General features: G+C 42.4%; 1 protein-coding gene across 1 annotated transcript in view; it reads left to right on the top strand.

Moving 5' to 3' along the window:
* Nucleotides 1-27,585, top strand: part of igdcc3 (immunoglobulin superfamily, DCC subclass, member 3) — a 72,693-nt gene that overhangs the window by 18,251 nt on the left and 26,857 nt on the right. The window contains exons 3-5 of the mRNA XM_088296474.1: nt 23,778-23,922; nt 24,694-24,824; nt 25,113-25,250. Of these exons, the coding sequence (XP_088152600.1) occupies nt 23,778-23,922; nt 24,694-24,824; nt 25,113-25,250 (414 nt within the window). The remainder of the gene's footprint in view (nt 1-23,777; nt 23,923-24,693; nt 24,825-25,112; nt 25,251-27,585) is intronic.

Here is a 27,585-nt window from a genome sequence, read left to right on the forward strand (position 1 = left end):
AGATCGTCCGTCATAACAAATGCAGTCTTTTTTCTCACACACACGCACTGTAGGTAGGGAAAGACAAAGGAGTTTCATTTATCACCCGCTGTCATGTAACACTAAGTGGTTATGACAGGGTCTACGTTTGCTTCTCTTCTCCTTTGCTCCTCTTCCGTGCTGCTTATTTTCCTTTGTGCACTGGTGTGACCTAGAGTATGCGTAGTGGGCGTGGTGGAGAGTCGCACGTGCACGTAAAGAGTCGGGGGGTTACTGACTGCATATTAACATCATGAATTCGTCGGGATTAGGCAATTTCGTGAGGAGTGGGGTGCATGGGCTTTGGGATCACTGAGGGGCAGTAATATCCCCGGTGACTGCAGCCTGCTGGAGCGGAGGCACACAAAGCAGAGATAAGAAAATACATTAAATGCAGATTTAGATATTTTGAAGGCAATATACTGATGTCACAAAACAAGGTGATTCCAATTTCCATTTGGGGCAAAACTCGCAAATTCAGTGATCAGTTTCTCTGCAACAGTGATTTAGTTTTTTTGCTTTTGCTTTTTCTATTTTTTTTTTCTTGGGACTAATGGATATAATGCTTTATTATCCTGGTCGTTCTTGTGTTTTTAATTCTTTCTGTTATGATACATTTATATGAATGAAATACAGATTGTTGTTAGACAAACGTACAAAGTTCTTGGTCTATTTTGTAATGATTGAAAAAATACTGTGTATTTACAGTTTATCACTTTATATCTATCTATTTTTATCTAAAAGCATGAATTATATGCACATGCTGATTAATCTTATTTTTATTTAGAGCCAGAACACGAAAGAAATCAATTAAATGATTCTTATAAAGCTGGTGAATATATAACAGGGAGCTAATCATATTCATTCATTCACATTTGTGTGGCAAATAAGCCACTTTTGATTTTGAATAGCCTTCATTATTAATAATGACATCAGCGCAGCATGATCGGAGTGGTTTGCCCGTTGTTGTGTTTGTGCTAAGAACATAAAATTTTGATCTATTGAGATGTAGTAGGCAGTAATATCACTTTAAGTGCAAAGCTCTCAGTTCTGAAAGCAGCAGTTGCGTTCTTCCTTGTTGCACTCTCTCTGTCCTCCCCATACTCACTGGATCCGTCTTTTGACAACGGGGTAATCCCCCACCTCCCTCATGTCTACCAATCAACGCATCTCTGTTTGCCCCACACGTGATGTCACAGAGTTGCCTGGGATCGTGATTAATGGGTGCTATTCAGCCCGAAAAAATTCCCTTGAGTGGTTGCCAGTTGGCTTACTCAGAGAAGAAACTCATTACTGCTGTCAGTTGAGCTGATGGAGCAGGGTGGGGTATGAGTGATTGAATGTGTGTGCATGCATGCAAGGAGGAGAGAAACTTAATTTTGTCATTCATTAAATGCATAGCAAAGGTGGACGGACATCCACCTTTGCCATCTGACGTGAATAAGTGTGTCCACGTATTCTGGGGTTAATGAAAAAGTATCTCTGTATCCTGGGGCTCGTAAACAATGTGTAAAATGTGTCTGAGACAAATCCATCCATTATCCACTTCGCCTCAAGTGGGTCGAGGGGGTGCTGGAGCATATCCCACCTATCTTCGGGCAGTAGGCGGGGTACACCCTGAACAGGTTGCCAGGAGGAAACCGGAGTACCCGGAGCGGTCTAAGGCGCTGCATTCAGGTCGCCATCTCCCCAGCACGCAGGCATGGGGAGAACTTGCAAACTCCACATAGGAAGGCCGGAGCTGTAATCGAACCCAAGACCTCTGCACTGTGAGGCCATCGTGCTAACCAGTCGGCCCCGGTGCCACCTTGAGACAAATCCACTTGATAAATACACATTCAATCCTTTCTGATGGATAACTGTGTTATCTATGAGGGCCCATTAGAGACAAAATTTAGAATTAAGCGCTCACACTTACTCCATCAATACGCTTTCTGTATCAACGTGACAGAATTGTTTGTTTTTTTTGCTCATGGCACTACTGTAATTGTTCTCGTGTTTTCACTTGTGTGTATTTTCAGTACTGTGTTCCTATGAGAGCATTTCGCGAGTGTGCATGAAAATGTTTCAGTTGTGTTTATGAGGTCGTTTTCTGTCAGGTTTAAAATGCCCTGACGTCTTTTTTAGACTGAACGTTACAGAGAACCAGAGAATACCAGCTAGAGTTTTGTCTTTTTATCCTTCGCGAAGGGAGAGGAAGGCAGATCGACACGAGCGTCTTGTTTCGCTCAAGTCTTTGCAACCTCTGCTCTTCCTTCCCCTTGCTAGATCTTTTTATTAACAAACTTGGCAGACAAAGGAGGTCTGTCTGCTGAAATTCTAGCAGGCAGGCAGGAAGCAATCAATCAATGGTCAGTTTAAAACTTCAGCCTGAGGCAGAAGACTTCAACACTAAAACAGAGCTCTATTGTGTGTGTGTGTGTGTGTGTACAATTATTACTGATACAAATAATACAAATGTATAAAAGATGATTAGGAATACACAAAATGATTACATAACGTTAGTTGAGGTTATTAATCCTCAGCTTATCTCACATTTCCTCCCTGTTGTGAATTTCTAAACATCAGATACATCACGACCTTGCGGCTTTAAGATGAATCATCATAATGAAATCCTACAACAGCATGGTCATCCGTAGAGGGGCGAAAACCTTCAATAAGGACAAAATTCCCCTCCTCCCTTCCGGCATGGAACGAGATTCTTATAATTTGATGACCATCAGGGAATAAAACAAATATATAAAAAACATTTCAATGTGCCTAGTGAAAAATAACAAAACTGTCTCCACGCAGAGCTTGTCCCTGGGGTGACCTGGTGGAGGCCCTTGCCTCGTTGTAGGAGAAGACAGCCGTCTTTATCTCCCGGATCTTCGTGTATGGTGTATGTGTGCACGTATAGGCAGGGGCAAAAAAGGGTCCATGTGTTATTTAGGTTTCAGTGTCCAGTTCGAGTTCGTCATTGTCCAGTTTGAATTCGTCATTCTCAACATCAATCAGGTTATAATGGTACATTTGAGCAACAAACATGCGATTAACCATCCTTTTTGTCATAGGAACAATACAACATGAACAGACTACACATAACAGAATGAAAATCACAATTATCCCAACAAATGGCAGCAGGATTTTTAATAAGACCTGCGTCCAGTTGCCGGAAAACAACCAGTCCAACCATCCGGGTGTGGTAATTTCGTCTTGGGCCATTGTGTCTCTTAAATTCTTCATAGTGGCCATAGCATCAATAATTGTCTCATTTTCATTTGGAATGTATGTGCAGCAATGTTCTCCGATCAAAGCACATACACCACCTTGCGGTGCAAGGGCTAAATCTACAGCCATTCTAGTTTGTAAAGCCATCATTCTTAAGGCTGAAATTTCTCTGTTTTGTGCGTCATTAATGTCAATGGATGCATTCACAAATACTTGGAATCTATAATCAATAGTTTCTACTCTAAGGGCGACTTTAGAGACACCAATAGACGGGAACAAAGAATGTGCTAAATGATCCCCAGTTGTCCAGTACCTATGTTCCCAGGGGACATTACTTCCCCATACTGGATCATGAGGCTGGAAAGTCACGAATCTTTTTGTTCTGAGGCTTCTAACATTCGTATCTGTGGCTGGTTGTGTGGTTATAATGTACGTGTGGTCTGAGACTGTGACTGGTGTGCAAATAGTGGAGGCGTTTCTAGGAAGTTTGATGTATGCTTTCCATCCACATAGCCACCATATCCCATCCAAAGTTTTGACATCCTCTGGGGCTGGAATATCTATAATTTCATTACAATGTGTAAGGTCAACTGACGGGTAAGAATTAATGCCGGTAAGGTTTACACATACAGGAAAGCAAGATGTATTAGTCTCGACTGAATGGCATTGTCCTAAATGGTCATTTTCTAATGTTACTCTAACTCCTAATAATTCTGTATATTTCAAAGCTGACAATTCAGCATGTTTTCTACCTTGGGTTGGTAAGTTTAGGGTTTCATTAATCGTTCCCAAAGCATCTATATATGTAAGTGGTGTGGCATATAGGTGTGGTTGACTCACTGCATGGGGGAGGATTGAACAAACATAGCAACCCGATGCGTTTTGTCTTCTAGCTGTCATGTTAGCATAACGCCACCAAGTGTTGGCGGCAAGTGGATGTGGAATGTCTTCTCCGTGGCTGTGGTCAGTCCATGAATATTCTAAAACATCATCATTGTCCTTTGCAAATTCTTCGACTTGAGGTTTGATTAGTCTCTGCGCTAGTGGTAGGTACGGATTGCCGCCCACTACTTGAGGTTTAGTTTTGGGCGACAGAATGCAAATTTGGACTTTGAAAACGGGGTCAGGGCCCAGTATTACTGGGCTGAGGACAAAATAAGTACAACCTAGGGAAGTAGGTTGGACATCTATGATCAAGTGAGTGTTATTCTTCACCATTTTGGGGAACATGGATTGGTAGGCCACGGCCTGCTGAGTAATGGCCCATTGGGGGTGTGACTTCACATGTAACGGATAATAGGTGTACAGGAACACTGAGGCCCATGCTTCTTCATTGGGTCTTCCAGGGGCTAGTTCATTTGGTGGGGGAACTCCTGCATACCATTCATACCAGCTGTAATGTTCTCCCTTTTTCATCGGACCAGATGGTCGTCCTTTATTTTTCAGACATCGATAGCAGTAAGTGTTCAGTCCTGCGAAAGGGATTATTATTTTGGCCTTGGTCGCACTGAGTGGCAGACAATAAGTATAAGGCTGGATGTCCTTGGCGGAGCTGCTTGTTGCGGGGCACTTCTCACGCTGTTGGTCGTTGCCCCAAATTTGGCCTAGGATACTGGTTCCGGCTGATCCAATCAGTAGCTCCCCCAGCAGGAGGAGTAAGGCAATGGTCGCCATTACTTGAGTTCGATGACCTTTTTGCAGTGACTCTGGTGGATCCACGTGTCTCTCTCAGCGATTTTCAGAGCCGTGGGTGTGGTGAGCAGGACCGTGAAGGGGCCTTCCCAGCGTGGGCTTGACCAAGTCTTGCGCTTCACCACCTTCACCAGCACCAGGTCACCGGGGGTCACTGACTCCTGCAAGGGAGATAAAGGGATAGAGGGCAGATCATTTGTTCTACACACATTTTTCTCTTTGAACAGCTTACAAAGCCATTCCGTCAATGGGTCTGCCGTTTTTTCAGTGTCAGACCAAGGTTGGCTTTCCCATAATGGGAGTATGAATGGTCTACCATGTACTGCTTCAAATGGCGTAATTCCAGTATTGGATGGTGTGATTCTCATGTATGTCTTAACTAAAGATAAACATTCTGGCCACGGTTTTCCTGTTTCTTCCATTGTCTTTTTTAACCTTAATTTCACTGTGGCGTTTGTTCTTTCAACTAAACCTGCACTCTGTGGATGATATGCACAGTGATGTTTAAGTGTAATGCCTAAGTGTGCGGCCATTTTATTAACTACTTCATTCACAAAATGGCTGCCGTTGTCACTCCATAGCACCCTAGGGATGCCATGATCTGGAATTATGTGCTTGCAAATAGCTTTAGCAACTGTTAGTGCGTTAGGATGCCTTGTCGGCACAACCTCCACCCATTTGGTCAGTGAGTCAACCAACACAAGACAGTATTTATAAGGGCCACTCCTAGACAATTCTATGAAATCCATATGTACAACTTCAAATGGGTAAGTCCCAGCCGGGCATTTTCCCCTTTTTGGTCTTATGTTCCCTTGAACATTATGTTTACTACACACTAGACATGACCTGCAAAAAGTTTTAAAATAGGTTTGTAGTCCTAGTGGTATTGTAAATGTTTGCTGTGTTATGGATATCATCCCCCCTGTTGAGACATGGGAATTCCCATGACTCAATTTAGCTATGATTTGAAAAAGATTTCGGGGGATGACAGGTTTGTCATCTTTGTGATAGAGTCCATCTTCTGTCTTAACAATGTCTTGAGCTGTCCATTGTTGTTTTTCTTTCTCTGGTGCAATGTTTTGCATGTCGATCAATATTTGTCGTGGAACAGTTTCTGGTTCCTTCTGTTCTTCAGTGGTGAATGTTGCTGAAATTTGCTGTGCTGCTTCTTTAGCTGCTTTATCCGCTTTAGCGTTTCCTTTGGAAATTGAGTCTTCTTTGTATGTGTGTGCTTTGCATTTGCAGATTGCAACTTTGGAGGGCAGCATAATGGCTGTCAAGAGTTCTTTCAATAATTTGGCGTGTTGCACTGTTTTCCCAGTTGACGTCTTCATTCCTCTTCTTTCCCATTGGGCGGCGAAAGTGTGAATGGTTGAGAAGGCGTACTGGCTGTCTGTGTAAATTGTAACTGGTTTTCCTTTAAATAGCTTGCACGCTTCTGTTAGGGCAACAATTTCAGCTGCTTGGGCGGAGTAATTACTCGGTAATTTTTCTGCCCTGAGGATTTCCTCTTGTGTTACTACAGCATAACCAGTCATGTTTGATCCTGTCATGTTTTTGCTTGCCGACCCGTCCACAAACACCACGTCTCCTTCGTTCAGTGGTGTGTCTTGTAGGTCCGGTCTTGGTTTACAAATTTCTTCTGTTTTCTCTTTACAGCTGTGTGGTTCCCCATCACCTTCTGTTGGTAACATAGTTGCTGGATTTAATGCGTTGCATCTTTTTATGGTCAGGTGGGGTTGAGATAATAAGACTGCAGTTAATGATAGATGTCTGGCTGGTGACAAAAAGGACATCTTGGTCTGAGTGAGTAGAATGTCCACTGAGTGGCTAACTAGTAGTGTTAAAGGATGGAATAACACCACTTCGGCTGACGATTGGACAGCCATTGCTGCAGCACAGACTGATTGTACACAATGGGGAAGAGCTTGTGCTACTGGGTCCAACTTCTTGGAGTAGAACGCTACTGGTTTCAAATATGTCCCATGTTGCTGCAGCAGGACAGACGTCATGAATCCGTTTTTGCAGTCCACCGTTTGGGTAAAGGGTTTCTTATAGTTGGGGTATCCAATCACTTCCGATGATGCAATCAGCTCTTTTATTTTGGTGAAACTTCCTTCAGCTGCTGCGGACCACGTCAATGTAGCTGAAAGTGGTAAATCTTCAGTATAGATTAAGTCCAGTAGGGGTTGCGTTGTTTCAGCATAATCTTGGATCCATAACCTGCAGTAATTGGCTAGTCCTAAGAACGCCATCATTTGTCTTTTTGTAGTTGGTCTTGGCGCATTCAGGATAGCTGATTTCCGGTCAGCAGTTAGTCTCCTTCCTTGTCCTGTCACCAGGTGGCCCAAAAACACCACTTCTTCCTGCGCCCATTGCAGTTTGTTCAATGAAGCTTTGTTGCCCGTTTTGGCCAAATGTTGACACAGTTTTGTGGCTTCTTCTTGGTTTTCTTCTTTCGTTGGACTTGCTAGCAGGATGTCGTCCACATAAATCAATAGTTGTGACGTTTCTTTAAGTTCAAGGGTACTGAGGCAATTGGATAGTTCTTGGGAGAAGATTGTTGGGCTTTCAGCATATCCTTGAGGGAGTCTCGTGTACGTGTATTTTTTCCCCTCGAAGGTGAATCCAAACCAGTTCCTTGCTGTAAGGTGTAAAGGTATTGAGAAAAATGCATTGCTAAGGTCAATCACGGTAAAAAAATTTTGTCCGGGCTTGATCTCATTCATCAAAGTGTGTGGGTCTGGGACACACGGTGCTCTTTGGTTTACTGCAGCATTTACGGCTCTGAGATCGTGGACCATTCTCCAACTGGTCGAGTCCGCTTTTTTTACTGGGAAAATTGGTGTGTTACATCGTACCGTTGGGGCTTCTATCAAAATGCCAGCTCTGAGCATATTTTCAATTACTGGCGCTATGCCTTCTTTGGCATCTGGTTTTAGAGGATACTGCCTGATAATTGGTCGATAATTGCTTTTTGGTTCAATCATGACTTCAGTAGCAGTGGTCATTTTTCCCACATCCGTTTTCGAACTTGCCCAGAAGGAGGTTGGAATGTTTGGAAAATCTGTTGCTTCATAGAAGACAGTGGTTTCGCTGTCTTCTTTTTCATGACATCATGCACTAAGGTGGGTTTCAGGTGTGACTTGAGTCACCCAGTTTAGTGTTTTCCGGTACACCATACCTAAGCCGCATATTTGTTTTCTGGATACTCCTCCTGGTAGAGGTTCCCACGGGGAATGCGGTTTCCAGTCCTCATTCACAATCGTGCGCATGTGGTCTCCCACCATTTTCCAGCTGATGTTATTCAGCTTTGCCAAGGAGATGTGCAGTGGTGGGTCTGGACGGGTGTGAATTATGTTGGTGTCCTTTAGTTCTCGAGGTGTTGTTGCTGTTGCAGCCATCCATTGGGATTCATTGCTCCAGTAGAGTTTATCCAGGTACATCTTCATTGGTTTTAGCTTCTTCCAGGCATTCAGGAAGTCTCCAGGTGGTGGTGTTCTTAAGTATTCAATTGTGCAATGGAGTGGGAATTGCGTTTGTGGTTTCCAGTCTTTCCCTTGGAGTAGTTTATTGGGCATTTCTTGGAGGTCTTCAGTAATCGATTTTGGTCCTGTGGTTATTAGGTCCAAGCTGTAGAAGGTGGAAGGGCCTCCTTTTCCTTCCAAGATCATCATTTGCTTAACTTCCTGTCCTCGTTTCATCACTGTCATTTTTTCTCCTTCTACTGTGAGAACGAGCTGGAGGGTTTTGATTAAGTCTCTTCCCAAAAGGTTGGACGGACATTCTGGAACTACGACTAACCTCTTGCCTCGATATAAACTTCCATCTTCATCTTCTATTGTGAGGGGTTCGGTATAAAACCGTTGCGCTGCCTTTCCTCCTACTCCTATGACCATGACAGCTTTGTTTGACAGTTTGGTCCCTGCAGGTAGGGCTTTGATTACTGAACTTTCTGCTCCAGAGTCAACTATAAATTGTTTTGTTGTTTTCTTTGGGCCTAATTGTAGTGTTCTCATTGGTGGGTCCACTGAAGAAGCCATTCCAAACAAGACAGATAAATCTAAAACGACCAGTGGTGATTCTGAGGTTACTTCTTCTTCATCTTCGCTATTGCTGAGCAGCCTTTGCTCAGGTTGTTCTTCGCCTTGTGGCTGGTAACTTACTAGTCACATGTTACCGGTATAGCCTTCTTCTGGTGTGGTCTTCCTGGGTGGTTGACGGCAGTCTCTGGCAAAATGTCCTAGTTTGCCACAATTGTAGCAGCCGTCATCTCTGTTGGAAAATCGTCCTCGACCTTGTCCCCTAGCACCATAATATTTGCCGCGCCTTCGTCCTCGTCCTCTGTCCCCTTGACCTTGATAGTAGATGGGGGCGGAGGCCGCTGTGGAAAGGCCCTTCATTACAGCAGCCAAAGTGGTCGATGTGTTTCGCTCCTTCTCTTTCTTCTGGATTTCCTCGGCATGGGAGGCATATTCGATGAGCGTATCGAGGTTCGCAGTTCGCCATCCAACGTGGTGTTTGCAGATGAAGTCTCTGGTGGATTCATGGATGCCATCTAGGTAGGCCGACTTCAAGAGGATTTGGTACGGGCTGTTGTCTGCATTGTCTTCCTGTAGGCCGCAATAGAGCCTGTAGACTCCTGATAACCTTTCCACATACCGGCGGACAGATTCCATGTCTTCTTGGCGGCATTGTCTGATCTTTGTGTTGTCTGGTTGCTTCTTGAAGATTTTTCTTGATTCATCAAACATGGCGCGGATTGCGTTTGCGAGCTCGGGAGCTCCAGGCTGGAGGGGCTGGCCTATGGCATCATAAGGGTTGAAGGCACCTCTGATTCTGCCATATCTATATCCTAGGATCATTCTCATGCATGTTTCAAATTCCTTTCCATTCAGGTGGTAGCTATTCATCAGGTCGTGCATACTCTCAATCCATTTCTCCACATCCGCTTCGATTGGAGGAATTGATTGGCAGGCCGCCTTACATTCATCTTGGGTCCAGGGCCTGTAGACCATGATGGTAGGTTCATGTGGGTGGCCATTTGCATCATCAGTCCCAAAAGCTGGGTTGGCAACGGCCACCATCGGGTAGGTCTCTACACTGGGCAGCGGTGGGTAGAGGTTCGTGGCTTGAAAGACTTGTGCTCTTTCAGGGTTATTGAGTGATTTTTCCATCGGCTTTGCTTGAGCTCTCTTTTTCATTTGCTCCCTTGTTCCAGCCGCGGGGGGCCACCGTGTGGAATCAAATGAGGCAGGAGGGGCCGTGTGTGAAGAGCGGGGAGTGTCATTTTTCTCCTCGCTCTCCAGGGGCGGCACCTCATCCTCACTTGGCTCCGCCTCTAGGGCTGTGGCCGCCTGTCTTCCTGCTTGCGCAGCAGTTTGAGTTCGCTCGTTGAACAGTGCACTTCCTCTCTTGCCTCTGACTCCGGTCTCGTCATCTTTCTTTACTTTCATCTGATAAACTTTCTTCTCCTCTTTTGTTTTAATATCTTCCACTCTCTTCTTACTCTGCTCTACCCACTTCATGATAGCCCTCAGTTGCCTGTCCACTGATTTAGTGTTCTTCGCCTTTCTTATCTTCCTTTTTCTTTTTTCCATCAACGCACTTCTCACTGCTTCAAAATTCGCTGGATCTTTCAGACGTGGCTTAAAGTCATATTTCTTCACCCATTCCTCCAGAAATTGGCAACAGTCCGGGTCATACCCGTTCATAAACTTCACATCTGGGTTTGCTTTCAACTCTTTGGTCACATTTTGACCCATTTTATGCTATCGTCTGGTCCGTTACTTCTGTTAAACCACGCACACACACTCGCACATGCACGTACACACGCTTCCACACGCTTCCACACTCAATCACTCCCACCCCCCTTTCTCTCAACCTCAGACTTTTTTCCTTTGTTCCACACACACAGCTTCTCCAGCGCCAAACTTCACGCATACATCTCTCAGTCAAAATGAGCAGTCTGCTTGCCAAAGAAATTCAAATAAAAATAATAAAAACCACCAAAAATAATACCTTATTATTCCCTAAATTTTAATGTGAAATTGTGAGTAGACCTCGAGGTTTTCAACGTACCGAGAGACGTTTAATTTGCGGAAACCATTTCCCTTCTCCAGGCGGGTTTTTCTCTAAAATTTGCTCAATTTATGGCCCAATTCGCTACCATCGACGCCGAGGAACAAATCAATTTGTTCACCGTGCTATCCGTGTCTAAAATTTGCTCAGTTTCAACAAGTCACAGCTCAGTTTCAACGAGTTATGGTCAATTCGCTACCAATGAGTTATGGCCTAATTCGCTACCGATTATTTTTATATAACTCCTTGGACTAGCACGATGCAGTTTTATTACCGTACTGACTAAACGGTCGAGGCCTGGCCTCTGCGCGCGCTTTCATCCCTCACATAAATCACCCCTACCCAATTATTTTAATATTTTAAAATTTAAAATGGTGGTACAAAATAATTTGAAAAACAATACCTGGTCTCCTCTGGATCAGCCTTGTCCGCTAGGGAACCGACATCCGGGCAGGCGGCCGCACCAGGAACTCGGAGACCCGCTTTCTTTCAATGGGAAAGCGCTGACGTCAGATTCGGTGGCGTCCAAAATGTCCAGCGACGAGCGCCCGTCCGGGTGTGGCTCCCGGGGATCGGCACCAAATAAATGTCAGGTTTAAAATGCCCTGACGTCTTTTTTAGACTGAACGTTACAGAGAACCAGAGAATACCAGCTAGAGTTTTGTCTTTTTATCCTTCGCGAAGGGAGAGGAAGGCAGATCGACACGAGCGTCTTGTTTCGCTCAAGTCTTTGCAACCTCTGCTCTTCCTTCCCCTTGCTAGATCTTTTTATTAACAAACTTGGCAGACAAAGGAGGTCTGTCTGCTGAAATTCTAGCAGGCAGGCAGGAAGCAATCAATCAATGGTCAGTTTAAAACTTCAGCCTGAGGCAGAAGACTTCAACACTAAAACAGAGCTCTATTGTGTGTGTGTGTGTGTGTGTACAATTATTACTGATACAAATAATACAAATGTATAAAAGATGATTAGGAATACACAAAATGATTACATAACGTTAGTTGAGGTTATTAATCCTCAGCTTATCTCACATTTTCACTATTGTGTGTGAGAGCCTTTCACGAGTGTGCATGTGACCAGTTTCAGTTTTGTGTATGAGAGTCTTCCAGTTATGTGTATGACAGCATTTCAGTTTTGAGCATGTTTTACCCGTGTGAGAGCATTTGTCTATGACAATGTTTTCGATAATGAGCATGAGAGCGTGTTGAGTGCATGTGAACATTTTCGTTAGTGTATGAGAGCATTTTAGTTCCTGTGAGATTGTTTCAGTAGGGTGAATACATTCACTGAATATCCCAGCCAAATTGCAGGTAAAGGGCCCTATTTTGGTAAAAGCAGGTGCATCTTCATTTTGTTGCCAATTCTAGTTTAGCGTGTTTATGAATTTTGAGAAAATTAATTGAATGAATCATAATCATAATCATCTTAGTTGTGCTGCATCACTATTGGGGGTCAGAGTGACACAGGCATGTGCGGTCGTGGGTAAATGGCAGTTTCCAAATCACACATGTGCGACTGACTGCATCATCCACAAGTGGAGATCTTGCAGATTACCCATCAATGTCTTGCACTGTCCCCAGCGAGTCTCTTTCTCCAAAAAGTCATGCGCGCTGACCGCCCTGATTTTAATGCAAATTAGGGAGTTTGCTTCGATTTGCTTGGCCTCAGAGATTTTATGGTGATCTACATTTTACTCATGAGTCATTTAACGTGGTGTTCGAAAATGCTACTTATATTGCGGGGGTCGTACTGACCCTAAGGCTAAAACATGTTGGTAAATTGGAAAGTAATGGAGTGTTAAATGAGGATGGCTTCAACTTTACTCCACTGGTAGCCGTCTGAACTTATTTTTCGTAATCATTTATCGAATACATTGTATTTAGATTTCCAGCAGATGTTTTCAAAAGTGCTTTTATGTTGTTTAGGTGTGCATATGTCATCAATCGATGTATTTCAATAATGTCAGTCTCAAATTGACAATACTATGTATCGGAATTGTCCCTTCATACCACAGTTTCATTGGCAGATATAAATAGGCCCATCTTTGGATTTTCAAGTTGACCGTAAACTGCACATTTTTCTTTACAATAAAACAGATTTTTTGCATCTCAATGACTTCAGTTGTCGTGATTGGCAGTTAATGTTTCAGCTAGTTGCAGTCAACTCATCAGTTTGTGGGTGAGCTTTTTTGTAGCCTTTTCATCTCCAATTGTGACAGTGTTGATGATTGAGGCACCAGCTGCTTCTCTGACCGTGTACTCATTTGGCACACATGCTTAGTATCATTATCCACATAACTAAGGTTCATCACCTCATCTGAGTCAGCTCATCCTTTGAGCCCGCTTACTTAAGATTGATTAAGTTGCAAACATTAGAACTGCATATTCTGCAACGGTATAATGTATTCTACGGTCTTAAATTTGGACAGAACTGCAGTTATCAACAAAATGTGATAGTAAATTTGGGAGCCATTAAGGACTCTGAGCTGAGACCCAGATCAATTCCCAAAGGGAAGCGCACAGCTGAGGAACAGTAGACCTCCCTCCTTTGACGATTACCAGTGGCAGATGAAGGGGGCCGGGATGCAGAAATGGTCAGATTTACACGGCCGTTTCAGGCAATTGTGAAGGCCTGTTTTGACCGTTCTGTGAGACGCACTGGAGCGCACGGATCTGTCCCGCCCTGCCTCGTTTACATATCCCATGAGAGTGCCAGATGTGGGGTCATACTTTGAGCCTCAGTCAAGTCCCTGGCAAATCCCAAACAACTCTCAATGATGGACACAATTGAAAAATGATTGAATGAATTTATCAGGTGGATTTCTCACAATTTTTATTTCATAAAATGTAATTTCTGTCCATCCAAAATGACGACCAAACAGTGACACAAAAAGAAAAACCCTTGAATTGAGATCTGTCCTGCCCCCCTTCAGAAGTGCCTTACAACCCAACAGTTGTCCTCTAATGAGGGGGAAGTAATGAGCATTACACAGAGGAGAATTGTGATGCCGAATGTGTGTCCAGGTTGTTATTCACAGCCGCCACCGTCTGTGGGCCGCACTTATTTCTTGCTTCACAAAACAAGAGGCGTTGACTACGCAAAGAAGAATGTGATGGCATTTCCATTTACATTTAAGCCATATTTTACCCCAAGAGTCTGTGAACATTTTCAAATATTTCACCTTCCTCCAGTCACAACAACATTTTTAGGGGTTTTCTTTTGTGCAGAGAGAATGTGCAGTGAACAAGCTAAATAAAAAGGAGCACGTAATTTATGTGACTAGGAGCTCATATATGCACGTAGGATGATGGGAGCGCCATCTCATTTGAATTCTCAGGCAGGCAGTTGGTGAGCTGCGGTATTGGCAATATTAATTAGTAATGTGGCCTATGGGCATTGTAGTTCATGGCATTGTGAGGATGTCACATCTTTCCAGCAACAATCATGAAATAATTTCTTTTTTTTCTTTCTCACTATTCTTTAAAAATACAAACTAGATTCTGGGGACCAAAACAGCCAATTTAAATTTCACAGTAACTTGCAAGCCTTAATGACACTGTTATATTTGGAACATGAAGAATCGTACCATGTGACTGGACTACCTCGTTCTCTTCTCACGGTTAGATTTGCTGTAACACATAGAGAGCCTATAGTAGTCTAATGCAGTTTTAAAAAAGGACATGGAAGGCTAGGACAGCTAACTCACACGGAACATCCTAAGATGGTAATTTGGCAGCGGGACAAACTAAGTAGGGGGTGAGTTAAGAGGAGATCTAATTCCTTCAAGTGGAGGATTCCAGGCTTCAGTAATTGAAGAGTATGCACTGAGCTGTCTTTATCTCCAAATCCTCTTGTTTCACACTCTCGCACATCCAAAATGAAGGGAACCCTGAGTTCCAAGAGTGAAAACATGTACCTGAAATGGAAAAGTACATCTCAAGAAAGGTGTTCTCAAGAGCCAACAATGAAAGCATTATTCTGAAAGCAGTGCTAATGTTAGCCTCAAAATAGTTTGTCGGCCTGGCTTTTTTTCCAGTGTGAATGATGGAGATTCTTGACAAAAACTGACTCTGTGTTTGTTATTGTTGCAGCTTCTGTGGGTGTGTTCAGAGCGGACACGCCACACAAACTCCCGTAAAGATGCTCAATGATGCTGAGCATAGACAGAAGAAGGCTCAAGCCTGCTAGAATGTTGAGGCAGAAGGGTGTCTTTGTTCGACAGTACACAAGACATTTGACAGGATTTGTAGCTCTGTAGCATTCGACATATGTCTCTGGAGGCTCGATAGATGCGTCTCTTTGTGTCCATTTGAGCCCATTTGAACTATTTTTCTGACAATCGTGGGGGAATCTTTGAAGTTGTAGAATGATGACGCTATTTTAAAACCTGGTTAGTCCTTTAATGATACAAAAGATCCCGTCTTTATTGTTCTCACCCATCAAATCAAATCCCCTCTTTGCTCCCTGTGAGAACTTTTTTTTCCCTCATTTTTTTAAAGGCAGGACACTATCTACAAAGTTGATGTCAACAATGACTACAGCTGTGATCTTTTAAGCTAAAAGCATTTTTTTTTTTATGGCAGAGGTTTGTCCGTCAACACACACACACACACACACACGCACACCCCCACGCACGAAATTTTGCTCGTCTCCTTAATCTTACCCAAGTTGGGAATCATTTAAATAATCCCTTAATTTTCAGCATCTGCTGCGCTTTAATGCTTCTCTCTATATAATTAGGCCTGCAAGCTGCAGTAAGTGCAGGCGGCTTAGTGGAGAGATTTGGGGCGACCAGGGCAGGGCAGGGTGCAGAGGGCTTGGGGTGCTGCAGTGGGAGGAGCAGCGGCCGGATGGACAATGGGGTGCGGTGTGTATTGAAGGGGGCTTGAGATGGTGTGAGGAAGGGGGGAGACGGAGGCACAGGGGCGGCCCGGGCTTTGTCCCTGGGATGGAGACATGGCAGCGTGGTGAGCAGGGTGACTAAACACTACCTTTCCCATCATTGTGTAAACATAATAGCTTTCATTTCCTTCCTTCAATTACTTTGCTACTAATTAATGCTGGCTTGCTTCATCTGTAAACAGATAAAGTCCACGCTGTGTAATTATGCTCTTTGAGTATATCTTCCATGATAATCTTCTTGGCCGGCAAAATGTTTTGTTTTGCTACGACTGATCATCGCAATGCCCCTCCCCCTTAAAAATAACAGCACAATAGTAGATGCAGACTGCGTTGATGTTGAACTTGCAACAAAATATGCTGCCATTTAAAAGGTCAAAGCACCTCTGAAAGAGGCTTGTGGCAGAAACGCAAAGACCATTTGTCATCCGCAATGACTGTTAACTGGACAGTTATACGATGAAAACCAATCAATACATGTAGAGCGCGTTAGCTATCGCAGTGAAAACCATGCTGAACTCAACAGGACTCGAAGGCTCACGTCACATCACAATTTGGTATTGAGCCTTTAGCACTCCTAGCTTATCACAACATTTACTGCTGGGGTGATGAGGGAAATTAGGGGAGAATATGAGAAAAAAAACTCTACTCGCAATCTAGGCTATCTCGGCGTCCACCGTCCGCGACCTGGGCACCCTTCTGTCATTGACCCTGTGTCCTTTTCATAACAATATTCATCCTCCGTCTTTGTCCGCCCTTTTAAAGAGCTTCCATCCTTACTTTTCACCAGTACACTCCCACCACCGCAAACCCTGCCAAAAAAAAAGAAAAAAAAAATCTAAGTCAGGGGAGTCCTAATTCCTGCTTGGACTTCCAGTCTTGGAGGCAAACATATTTCATGAAGGACAAGTGCTCTTCCTTTTGCCGGCGTGAAACAGAAACAAGTCACTCACTCCCACATACAAACACAATGAACACACATGAGACAATCGGCTTGTCGTGATATTTCACATTCGATCTCAAGTATTGTGTTGGCGTATTCCACACACAAGACAGACTGAGCGTGTTTCTGGGCGTTTGTCAATAAAACAGTTAGGGACGATTACAGAGACGGACAAAAATCCACTTCCGTTCTTGCTGAGTTGATCCTTTTTAACAATCTTCTAATCCTCCTTCCCCAAAATAAAACAAGTTTGGGTATTCTTGATTTATGTGGTCAAGCCTGGAGAGGGTTGGAGGGTTGACATCATCTTTTATTTGGCCACCAACAGTCGTTTTTTAACGTTTTCAATGGATGTAATGAATGAATTTTGTTGAATATTTGTGTTGTTGGGCAGTTAGTATTTTAATAACACATTGGTTTTTTTTTTCAAAGAAGCACAAAAGGATTTTGCTTGGCGCTCATATGAGATCGCATGATTGCGGATTTGGTGTAGTCCGCGGGGGCAGTGGTACCCAATCATTTTTGGACCACAGGCTGCTTTAAGACCTTTCTTGATGGACGAAACACCAAGAAATCTCACCAGCCTCATCAGTGGCTCCTTATGCTCAGCCACCGTCACTGCCCCACAAGTGGTGAAGTAACTCTTAGAACACATGCTGGCAACTGAGCTCAACTGAAATAAGAAAGAGCAAATTAGTTCACGTAGTGATTCTATTCAGAACATTCATGCAATAGATTTGTACGTCGATCGTGAACGACTCAACACTACTCGAGCACTTTCTACTGCGCTCCTATGAAAAAGGAAAAGACATGCCAACTCCTTGGGGTGCAAATGCATACTGAAGCAGTGGAATCGACTGCACTTTTAATATTTACACTTGCCAACTGCCATTGTGGCCAGCGTACGTTTGATGATCTCCATGCAAACCCCCATTTAGTTCCCAGAGCCTATTTCGCAGAGAGGTATTGAAAAGGTGAATAAAATGTTATTTTAAATACACTCACAGATTATGGCCACGCTCGCAGCTGTGCCACACAGCATGACAGTTCATCATCAAAAAGAAAAAGCAATCGTGGACAGCAAAATATATTGCTGTCTGCAGGAGCGCGACATGCGGATGTGAAAGCAACCCTGCTCATCTGCCGTCAGCGGCACAAAGTTCTGGCTTTTCTAACAAGTGTGGGTGTCTGCACAGCAATGTATTTCAAAATGAGACATCAAATGTTGTCTTAGCTAAAAGGGAGGCCAGAAAAAGTCACAATGATGAGCTCTGGGTATCTTTGATAAACACACAGAACAACAAGGTACGCTGCAGAGTTATTTGCAGTTATCTTGTAGCAGCTGCTTGTAATTTGCATGCGCATTCGTCAAGGTAAATCAAGAAAGCGACCATCTGCTATGGTACTCTTCATATCAGAGGCTGCAGATTTAGCAGGACACTGGTCATGCTTCCATCAGATGGACGCAGGAGCTTTTTATGCTGTCTCAGAGATTGCAAGAATCTCGCATCATTCATTTGTAACATGGATTCCATTGTTCATTAAAAGTAACTATTACAAATGCAGTATTTGTAATTCTAATTAAACATGATACAATATAACCCGTTTCTGAGAGCTGTTCCACCATATCACGGGTGTCAGGTGGAAGTCTCACATCTGAAAATCAATTTTCACAGATCCAAAAAGCGGCATGTTTGTTGAGCCATAAATCATCCTCAGAAAGAGCAGGTCATTTTCCACACTATAGATTGGTCACTAATTGGAAAAATATCAGACTGACCAATAGGATAGATTGGTGAAAAAAATATGGAATAGGCCAAATTAAGACATAGGGAGTTTTTTGACTGATAACTCTGCTCCTACCCCTTTCACCTCCTGAACATCGCCTTAATAGCATCCATCCATCTTACTATATTTAACTTCGTGCACAAGGTCCACCGTATTGATCGACACATCAGAATAAGGATAGTCATACCACTGGGAAGTCAGATGCAAACAAACGATCTACATTTCCAGAAAAGCCAATTACATTACAGTCAGATTTTTGTCATTTGAGAGGGAAATCCAGTCCAAGAAAATGTGTCCTGGATGAATCCAAATAGAGATTCAGCCTGAGACAAGTGAAGCAAAGACAGGAAAGCCGTGAAAAATGAGATTGTTTTTTTTTTTTTCTTTAAATAATTTCTTGCGATGAATCCCTTCACGGCACTAATACATATATATATATATATATATATATATATATATATATATATATATATGTATATATATATGTATATATATATGTATATATATATATATATATGTATGTATGTATGTATGTATGTATGTATATATATATATATATATATATATATATATATATATATATATATATGAAATGAAACACATGATAATTCTTTTAATAATAATTCCTGTCTATATATTTGGTAAATTCTCAAAAAGGATTTTTCTTTAGCCCCATTGTTTTCAAGTGCATCTAACCATCAGCCATTAGATTCAAACTGGCATCTAAACGTGTTTTTGCAAAACAGGTACTGCTACTGGAGGATATTGATACGGTACAGGCCTATCATTGCGTTTGTATCACACAAAGACAGCCCTCACATGAGCAGGGCTTCCAGTCAAAGGTGATAAGCATCACGCACCAGAAAGCAGCAGATTGATTAGCCAGGCTCAAATGTTGCACGACGATAGGGTAGGGGGCGGTGGTGCTAGAGGGGCACAGTGTCAATAAAATATCACATCTGTATTAAAATGCCATCTCGACCTCAGATCCTGTTATTTCAGGGAAAGCTATTTAAAATCAGTTGAAGGGTGAGCGTCCTGCACCAGAAGAACACGGTGAAACATCTTCATTATTTATTGGCTTCATCCCTATTTTACTGTTTCACCAAGGTAGGGGATTGTAGAGCAGTCATCCTTGCTACTGAAACAACATGCACTTAATGATATTATAAGCTTAAGCGGACTCGTGGGGGTGGGGTACGCAAACGGTTGAAATGGTGGTGATGGCGATCGTCTTGGCATGGGGGGGATGAATGGCGACGTTAGGTATAATAATATTCAATAATTGGCTGAGGATATACACTGGGGCTCCAGGTTGGTTGCTGCATTGTATCAGATGTCAACATTGAGTTGGCAGTTGACATGCCGTTTTTTGGATCTGTGAAAATAAGATAAATGATGACAAAATGTGTGGTAAAGCACGTGTCTTCTTATTTACGGCATCCCCCACTTTTGTTTTTCTATTTTTCTTCTGTTTTCCATTTCCCTTAAGAATAGAGTCAGCCCACTATTCCAAATGGCTTAAATTACAAGGCAGTGATGTAAAATTGATGGATTGGGAAAATCATCAGTAGTGACTGTGCTTTTACCCTGACCTTGGCGCTCAAATCCAATAATCACCAAACCTACACTTGATATCATATTTTCACTCTTTATTATATTCCCATACCAATTTAAAGGTAAGGAATTAAGAATTCTACCTTTACAAATATAATACAGTATCTTATTCTGATTCTCTCTGTCAGATATGTCGGATGGAACCAGCGGTGTAGACCAATACTGCATCATAATGATCAGCGTTTACAATATTTGTTTTACTTGTGTAGCTACATAAGAAAACACGGGTATTGTAAACACCACTCAGGATGATGGATTGTAAATGAACAAAATATTGTATGTACTTTACCACAACTACCGCTGGTGCAGATGCTCCATTCTGGCTCCATTTACATGTAACCTTATTGCGATTATTCAATGAGGGTTGCGACTTATGTGTCAATAGTGGCAGAGGCGGGGCTCATGTTTTATGCATGATGGGCTAAGGTCCAGTAATGTCAGCAAGATCAACTTGACAAATCAGTAAATGCAAGCACCTTTTGTTGCATTATTGGTTTCATGTGAACGCAGCGTGTACAAGCACACATGTGTGTGTGTTTTAGTGTCTTTAAGTTAAGTCTTTTTTTATTATTTGTGTGAATTGTGTTCGGAAAGGTTTCACTCGGCCTACACCTAACCCCTGCAACAGCATCAGTAGCAGGAAAGCCTTTGGGGCTTTAATTCAATGCTGCAGTGCACTTGCACTTTACAATAGAGTACATTACCCACTGTATTGGCTTTTGCTCACGCTCCCACATTAGAAATGATAAACGTAACAATTATTCTTATCCGCCGAAGGTTTACAAAGATTTCACAAAATTGATAAAGCAAACTTGTAAAGTAGTGATAAATATATAGTGATAAAGTACAATTTTATCACTATGTGGGGCATAGTCTCTCCAGCTTGTCCTGGGTCGTCCCCGGGCCCTCCTGCTGGGACGTGCCTGGGACCCCTTACCAGAGAGTCGTCCAGGAAGCGTCCCAATCAGATGCCTGAGCCGCCTCATCTGAATCCTCTTAATGTGGAGGAGCAGCAGCTCGACTCTGAGAGCCTCCTGGATGATAGTTTCTCACCCTAACTCGAGGGTAGACCCCTGACACCCTGCAAGGGAAACTCATTCAATAATAACATATAATAAAGGTTATTTGAGCAAACTGTATCAAACTAATGGACCTTTGCATTAATCATTCATTACCCAAGAAGTAGCACTTGCTTTGAGAAAGGTTAGTGACCCCTGCGTTACGCTATGATATGGAATAGTCACAGCACCAAAGCAATAATGGAACGCTACACTTATTGCCACTTTATGTGAAGTATCTCATTCTCTGGCACTCTGTCTTCTTTCAATTAGCAAAACTATTGGCGCAAAGTGCTGTGGTTTAATTTATATCTGAGTGTTTAAATTGGACAATAACGACTTTGACCTGAGCATGAAAGAAAAAAAATTAGCTCAGATAAATCACTTGATCCAGCCTCGCCCGGATTGGTGTTTTGAACAATGATAAACTGGAATGCACACAATCCAAAATGAAATAGTAACGAGACTTTTTTGTCCGTATAAATATAGATTCCCCAAATTTATTTTAAGTAAGTTATTAAAGTATTTTTTCTTGTATTATTTGCTAGTATCGTTACTTGACATCTCTGAATTCGAATTCAGTTAAAACAACCTGCATTAGAAAGACTTAGTCTGAGAGCAATAATAGACATTTGGTGACTTATAAAAGACTCTCAAAAGAAACAATGACAACATTCCTGAGTATACACACACACACACACATGGAAGCATGTTGTCAAAAAGAAAGCTTTTTGTTGCTGCGTAGCGCTTACCGCTTCCAAGTGACCATCTCCTCTGAGTAATGAATTTATGCAAGCGGTTGGAAGAACAGTTAGTCTAGAAATAATAAGGGATCTTCCTTTGTTGAATATTAACTGTATTCAGCTAAGTACACCCTCGTCCAAGTTAATTAAGGTTGACATTAAGTGAATACACGTGTGTTGGGGAAGGAGAGAACATTGTGGAGGACGAGAACCTCTCCCTAATTGAGTTTGCGCTTGAATCTGCCATTGGCGGCGCTTTTGTTCTGCCGGCAAAAGACATGTGACGTGCAGCTGAAGTCCGCTTTGTGTGCATGGACATCGGTGTATGTGTCTGCGTTGTCGTCGTCAGTGTTAGGATGAATTTTTTAAATATGCCTGACCTACATACAAATGGTAACATATGTCAAGGAAATCCATAGGCCTATGTCTTTCACGAGTGGAAGCAGAGATCTCCTTCAGCAACTGTTCTGTGTGGCTCCACTACAATTAGAGTGAATGTGTAATTATTGTGACGTATGTGTGTGCGTATCTCACGGCTGCTTTTCAATACTAGCCTCTCATGCAAAGCCTTTAGGATCTAGTGTGGGGCTGCACCTTGTGGTAGGACGTGCCATGTATTCACTCCATAAAGGTCATACTGCTTTAACGTAGAATAATTGGGCTTTTGTTTGGCTCCCAGGCTCCACCTAAAAGTGTGAATTGTAATATGTTTTCAGTCACTGTCGTAAATTGACATCATATTACAATGCATAATTCACCCTTGTGCTTCCCAGAAAAAAAAGATGTTTTTGCTCTGATTATTTTCTGTTATGTGTATAGACACTCTGCACAGAATACACTTAGATGTTACGTATTAGTTTCTTGTTCATTAATAATTCCCTCAGAAGTTAATCTGTGTTGAATACTGAGTATGTAACAGACTTCAAACTGGAAGAAATGCAACCAACAGACATGGTCAAAAGCTCAAGAATGTGTATGCAAAACACACTAAGTGTATTGGTGAAAAACAAAGTGAAAAAATCCATTTGGATTTCCTGAAAGGAAGACCAAACACAGCTGCTTGAGGAATGTTTGGTCAGCCTCAAATTATTCGTACCTTCGCTCAAATTCTGAATTGAAGTGTTTTATTTTTTTGTTTAGTTACATTTATTGCGTGGGTGTCTTCGGGCTGGAAATACACAACAAAAGTGATTGTTATATTAGGAGTATAACTACTAAATATTAGCTATTTGCATTGAATATTTAAATTATAATGCCTTATCAAACATTTTTGAGGGTCCTCATGTCAAAGGATCTACTGAGCATATTCTGTACGCAGGCGTGACAAACTCTTTGTTGTTCAGGGGCCACATACAGTTGTTGACTCGTGGGGCGCACCAGTAAAGTCATATGAATAATAAGTTAGTGTTCTTCCCTTTGTTCTAATTCAAATAAATGCATTTAAAAAAAAATAACAATCCCTGAACATAATGCCTTACAATAATATCACCTGTGTCATTTCCAAAGGAGCAATTCCCCAAATTCCCCATAACTCAATATTGGGTTAGAGTAACAATCATTTTGAGTGTAAATTGTACACACAGAAGAAACACTTATTTTTATTTGACTTGATATTTACATAGCTCTTAATTGTTACCTTTGAATAATCTTACCTCCGTTTTATTCCCTGTGGTAAAAAATGGATGACTCAATATGATGTGAATAATAATATCCTTTTTCCCTTCCCATAGCCATGGCCGACTTTCATGTCCAACCAGAGCCAGTGCATGCTGAGGAGTCTGGTGTGGCCAGATTTCAATGCCAAATCCATGGCCTGCCAGAGCCTGTTATCAGCTGGGAAAAAGACGGGCATCCTGTGGACACCAAGAACAAGAGGTCTGAATTGCAATACATCATATATGATGTCACTTTAGTGTTACTTTCAGGTGTACTCAAGTAATAGAAAACATAGAACTGCGTTATTATCAATCGGTCAGGCTTCCCATCATCTTCGTGAGGCAGGTCAACTGTGAGTCATGGTCGTAATCCCTCTGGTGTGTATATAAGGTCTACCCAGAGGTTTCCTCTGGGTTGGACATGCCTGGAAGACCTCACCTGGGAGGTGTCCAGGTGTCATCCGTAACTGATACTGGAGCCAACTCAAGTGGCTCCTCCTAACGTGATAAGTGGCTCGACTCTGAATGAATCCCTCCTGGATGATTTAGGGCCTCACCTTACAGTATCGCCGGTGGTGATGTCCACCGCTTGTATCTATATTCACATTCTTTGAGTCACAACCCAGAGCTACACTCACTTCTGTGCTCATAGGTGAGAATGGGAGTGTAAGTGGGCTAGATGAATTGAGAGCTTGGCTGCTTGCCTGGACTTTCTCTGTATGCACCAATCCTCCTGTCAATCTCCATTTTACCGCATGCGTGAAAAAGACCCAAAGACACGTAAGCCTTCCACATGATGAAGAACCAACCACATAAAGTATCGCGATCACACCATCTGCAAAAAGCAGAAATGAGAGTCCAGACACCTTTGAATTTGGCTGTACCTAGAAATGTGTTCCATAAAAACTATGTAATCCTTTCGTGAGTACTAATTTGCACTTTCATCTATCCATCCAATAGCTGTACATCTTATCCTGACTTTCTCTTTTAGGTATACGCTTCTGCCTACTGGTGTTCTGCAGATTACGGGAGTGCGTGAGGAGGACAGTGGAAAGTTCTTCTGTGTGGCTCATAACAGTGCAGGAGTGAAGCACAGTGCCGAGGCTCTCCTTTCTGTTTCAGGTTGTTACACATCAAAATTTTAACAGTAGCATACCATGAGTCGTCTCGTGTTCTCCCTGTGGAACAAACTCTTGCCGAGCTTTACTGTATATTATACCTTTTGGGTCCTGAGCCTTTGTTGTTCCTGTCACCACTCCAGTATAGTCCCAAGGTTTTCCAAACCTATTGTTTATCTGTCGGCTCTTAGCCATAGAGTATATTGGTCCGAGGCACTCTAGAGAAATCCAATTAAAGGATGCCATCCATCATATCCAATCCTATCTTCAATAACTACCCTTCTTTTTCCAGGCTCCCAGTCATCTGTTTACAAAGAACCGATGATCCTAGTTGGTCCAGAAAATCTCACCCTCACTGTTCACCAAACTGCCATTTTGGAGTGCGTCGCGACAGGATACCCTCGCCCCATTGTGTCTTGGAGCAGGCTAGGTAATAACGTGTTGAGATTAAATCAAAGCTGTCTATTGTTTGGCTGTTTTTTTTCCTTTGTCTGCTTTTTGTTGTTTTCATTCTGCATGTCACACAAGTGCACACTCTATCAAATTGCCCAGTCATGCATGCGATATCAGCTTGAGCGTCTCATGTGTGATGTATCCACGTTGGGATTCTCACAACCACACAGCTTTGATTTGTCTGGTGTTGTCTGATGTGTTTTAAAACATATAGGACCCTATTTTTGTTGTAAGCGCACAAAACGTAGTCTAACTGTGTGCATGAGTGGAGTTTTCATTCTTTAGGTATTTTGCTAGACTTTGCGCCGGTAGAATTGGACGTAATGGGACGTTTGCGCCATTGTGGAATGGAAGCTGTCCTTTACCGCCACCAAATCTCGCAGCAACCCTCAATTGCTTGAAAATCAGGGTGCTACTGAGGGCACTCCAGAGTATTCTGCGCTGGACATTGCTGACACAAATTAGACTTGCTGGACTTTGTGCAAGACATCAGCACGTGAACTGCAATATCTCCCCTTTGGGATGATGGAGTTGGTCATGAGTATGACGAGGGGAACTAGAGCGATAGAGCGCAATTTTACCAAAATAGAACCCATTTTGTTGTGTCAGTGTAATGTGTTGTGTATATGTGATGCAATAGGACGACGTAAGACTGAAGCGATGAACATAAACATGGTGTTAATGACTACATGCCTCATCTCCTCATGAAGCTTGGAGGAAACGAAGAAGATCCTGCAGAGTAATTGCTTTGTAGGGCTGAGACACATGCAATTAGCTTCCTCCCCTCCCTCGGTGCACATTTTAATTCTTGACTATAACTCAAGTCTGTCTTGATCAGTTTTTCAACGTGACATATCTTTTCCTTACCCATTATCAAAACGGATTCACTGCTCTCAATATGAACTGGTGCTCCTCCCCTCAACGGTTGAAACAGAATCACATTGACGTTCCAATATGATACAATGTCCCTGGGATGAAAATGCTAACACGGTGGGATTTGTTCCTACTAAATTACATCCAAGAGGCTGGGATAAGATGCATAATGAAGCTAATAGTTTCACATCACTCATTGCTTAATGCTAGAGTTTGTTTGCTACTATTCATTGAGGTGCACAACACCCTGCGAGCTCCAGCTCTTTCTTTTCTGTCACTAAGTTAATTAGTTCCTGGCTGAGGGGATGTGAGGAAAAAGAAATTTCACAGCAAAGGGGTAAAAAAGAACAAATGTGCTGTTGTTTAGACAAAGCAGGACTGGTGCTTTTCAGTTCAGCGGGTGGCTATGGCCAGTTAATTATGACGGAATCATATAATGAACACATTATAATGCCAGGCACTGAAAAAGACTAAAGCAATGAATTGTTTGTTCCAGCAGAGCTAATGTCACTTTTGAGGCGAGCATTTTTTTTTCTTGACTGTTTGGATTTTGCTCCTTTTTCAAACCTCTCAAAACCCTGAGATTAAATCATTTTCTTCAATAACTGAAACTATCAACATCTTTATTTCATTATTATGCTCATTTAAAGTTTGGTTGGCCAGATGCAAACTTGCAGTTGCAGTTGTCAGGAAGTTTCGAACATGCAAACATTTCCTCGTGTCATTTGAAACTGTTCGGGAACGTGTTTGCAACTTTTTCACGAAACCTGACAAAACCAAAAATCCGCTAAGTTTGCGAACATTCACTGCTCAGTGAGATACGGGCTTCAGTAAACACTTTTGTTACACACTGAATTGGCTGAAAACAGTCGAAATAATCACGACAGTGATGGTGTGTTGTTTCCCCAATGGACTTTACTTGTGTGAGGAAACTCCCACTGTCGCCTGGTATGCATGGAGACATAAATAATCGATCTCAGATCGCTCGATCACAAACTGTGGCGAGATCCCTGTACTCAAACACTGTCACTGGCGTGATTTTACAATAATAACAAAACAATCCAATTAATGTTATTTCTTCTTCATATTCATAAAGTCCTACCAATACAGTATTTATATTTTAATCTTAACAGATTTCCTTCATATTACAAATAATTGACATATGAAAGCCAGGATCTCCCGACTGTGAGGCAGGCACTTATTTTTCTACATGACCAAAAATTGCAAGATGACTGAAGTAAATTTCTGTCTCTCTAAAATATGCCACAAGTTGGAGCGTCATTCAGACAGACGTCAGAAAAGGGATTCTTATGTCCACTTTGCTCATATCAGAGCCAAGTCATTGTTCGCATTGGGACTACGGGGAGCGGAGGAAAGCAAGAACGGATGAGAAAGGAAGTACATTTGGAGTTGGTGCTATCATTACTCTCGATAAAATC

This window comes from Idiotropiscis lumnitzeri, chromosome 5 (genome assembly GCF_059441095.1).
Source record: "Idiotropiscis lumnitzeri isolate Australia: NSW breed Sydney's pygmy pipehorse chromosome 5, RoL_Ilum_1.0, whole genome shotgun sequence".
Lineage (NCBI taxonomy): Eukaryota > Metazoa > Chordata > Actinopteri > Syngnathiformes > Syngnathidae > Idiotropiscis > Idiotropiscis lumnitzeri.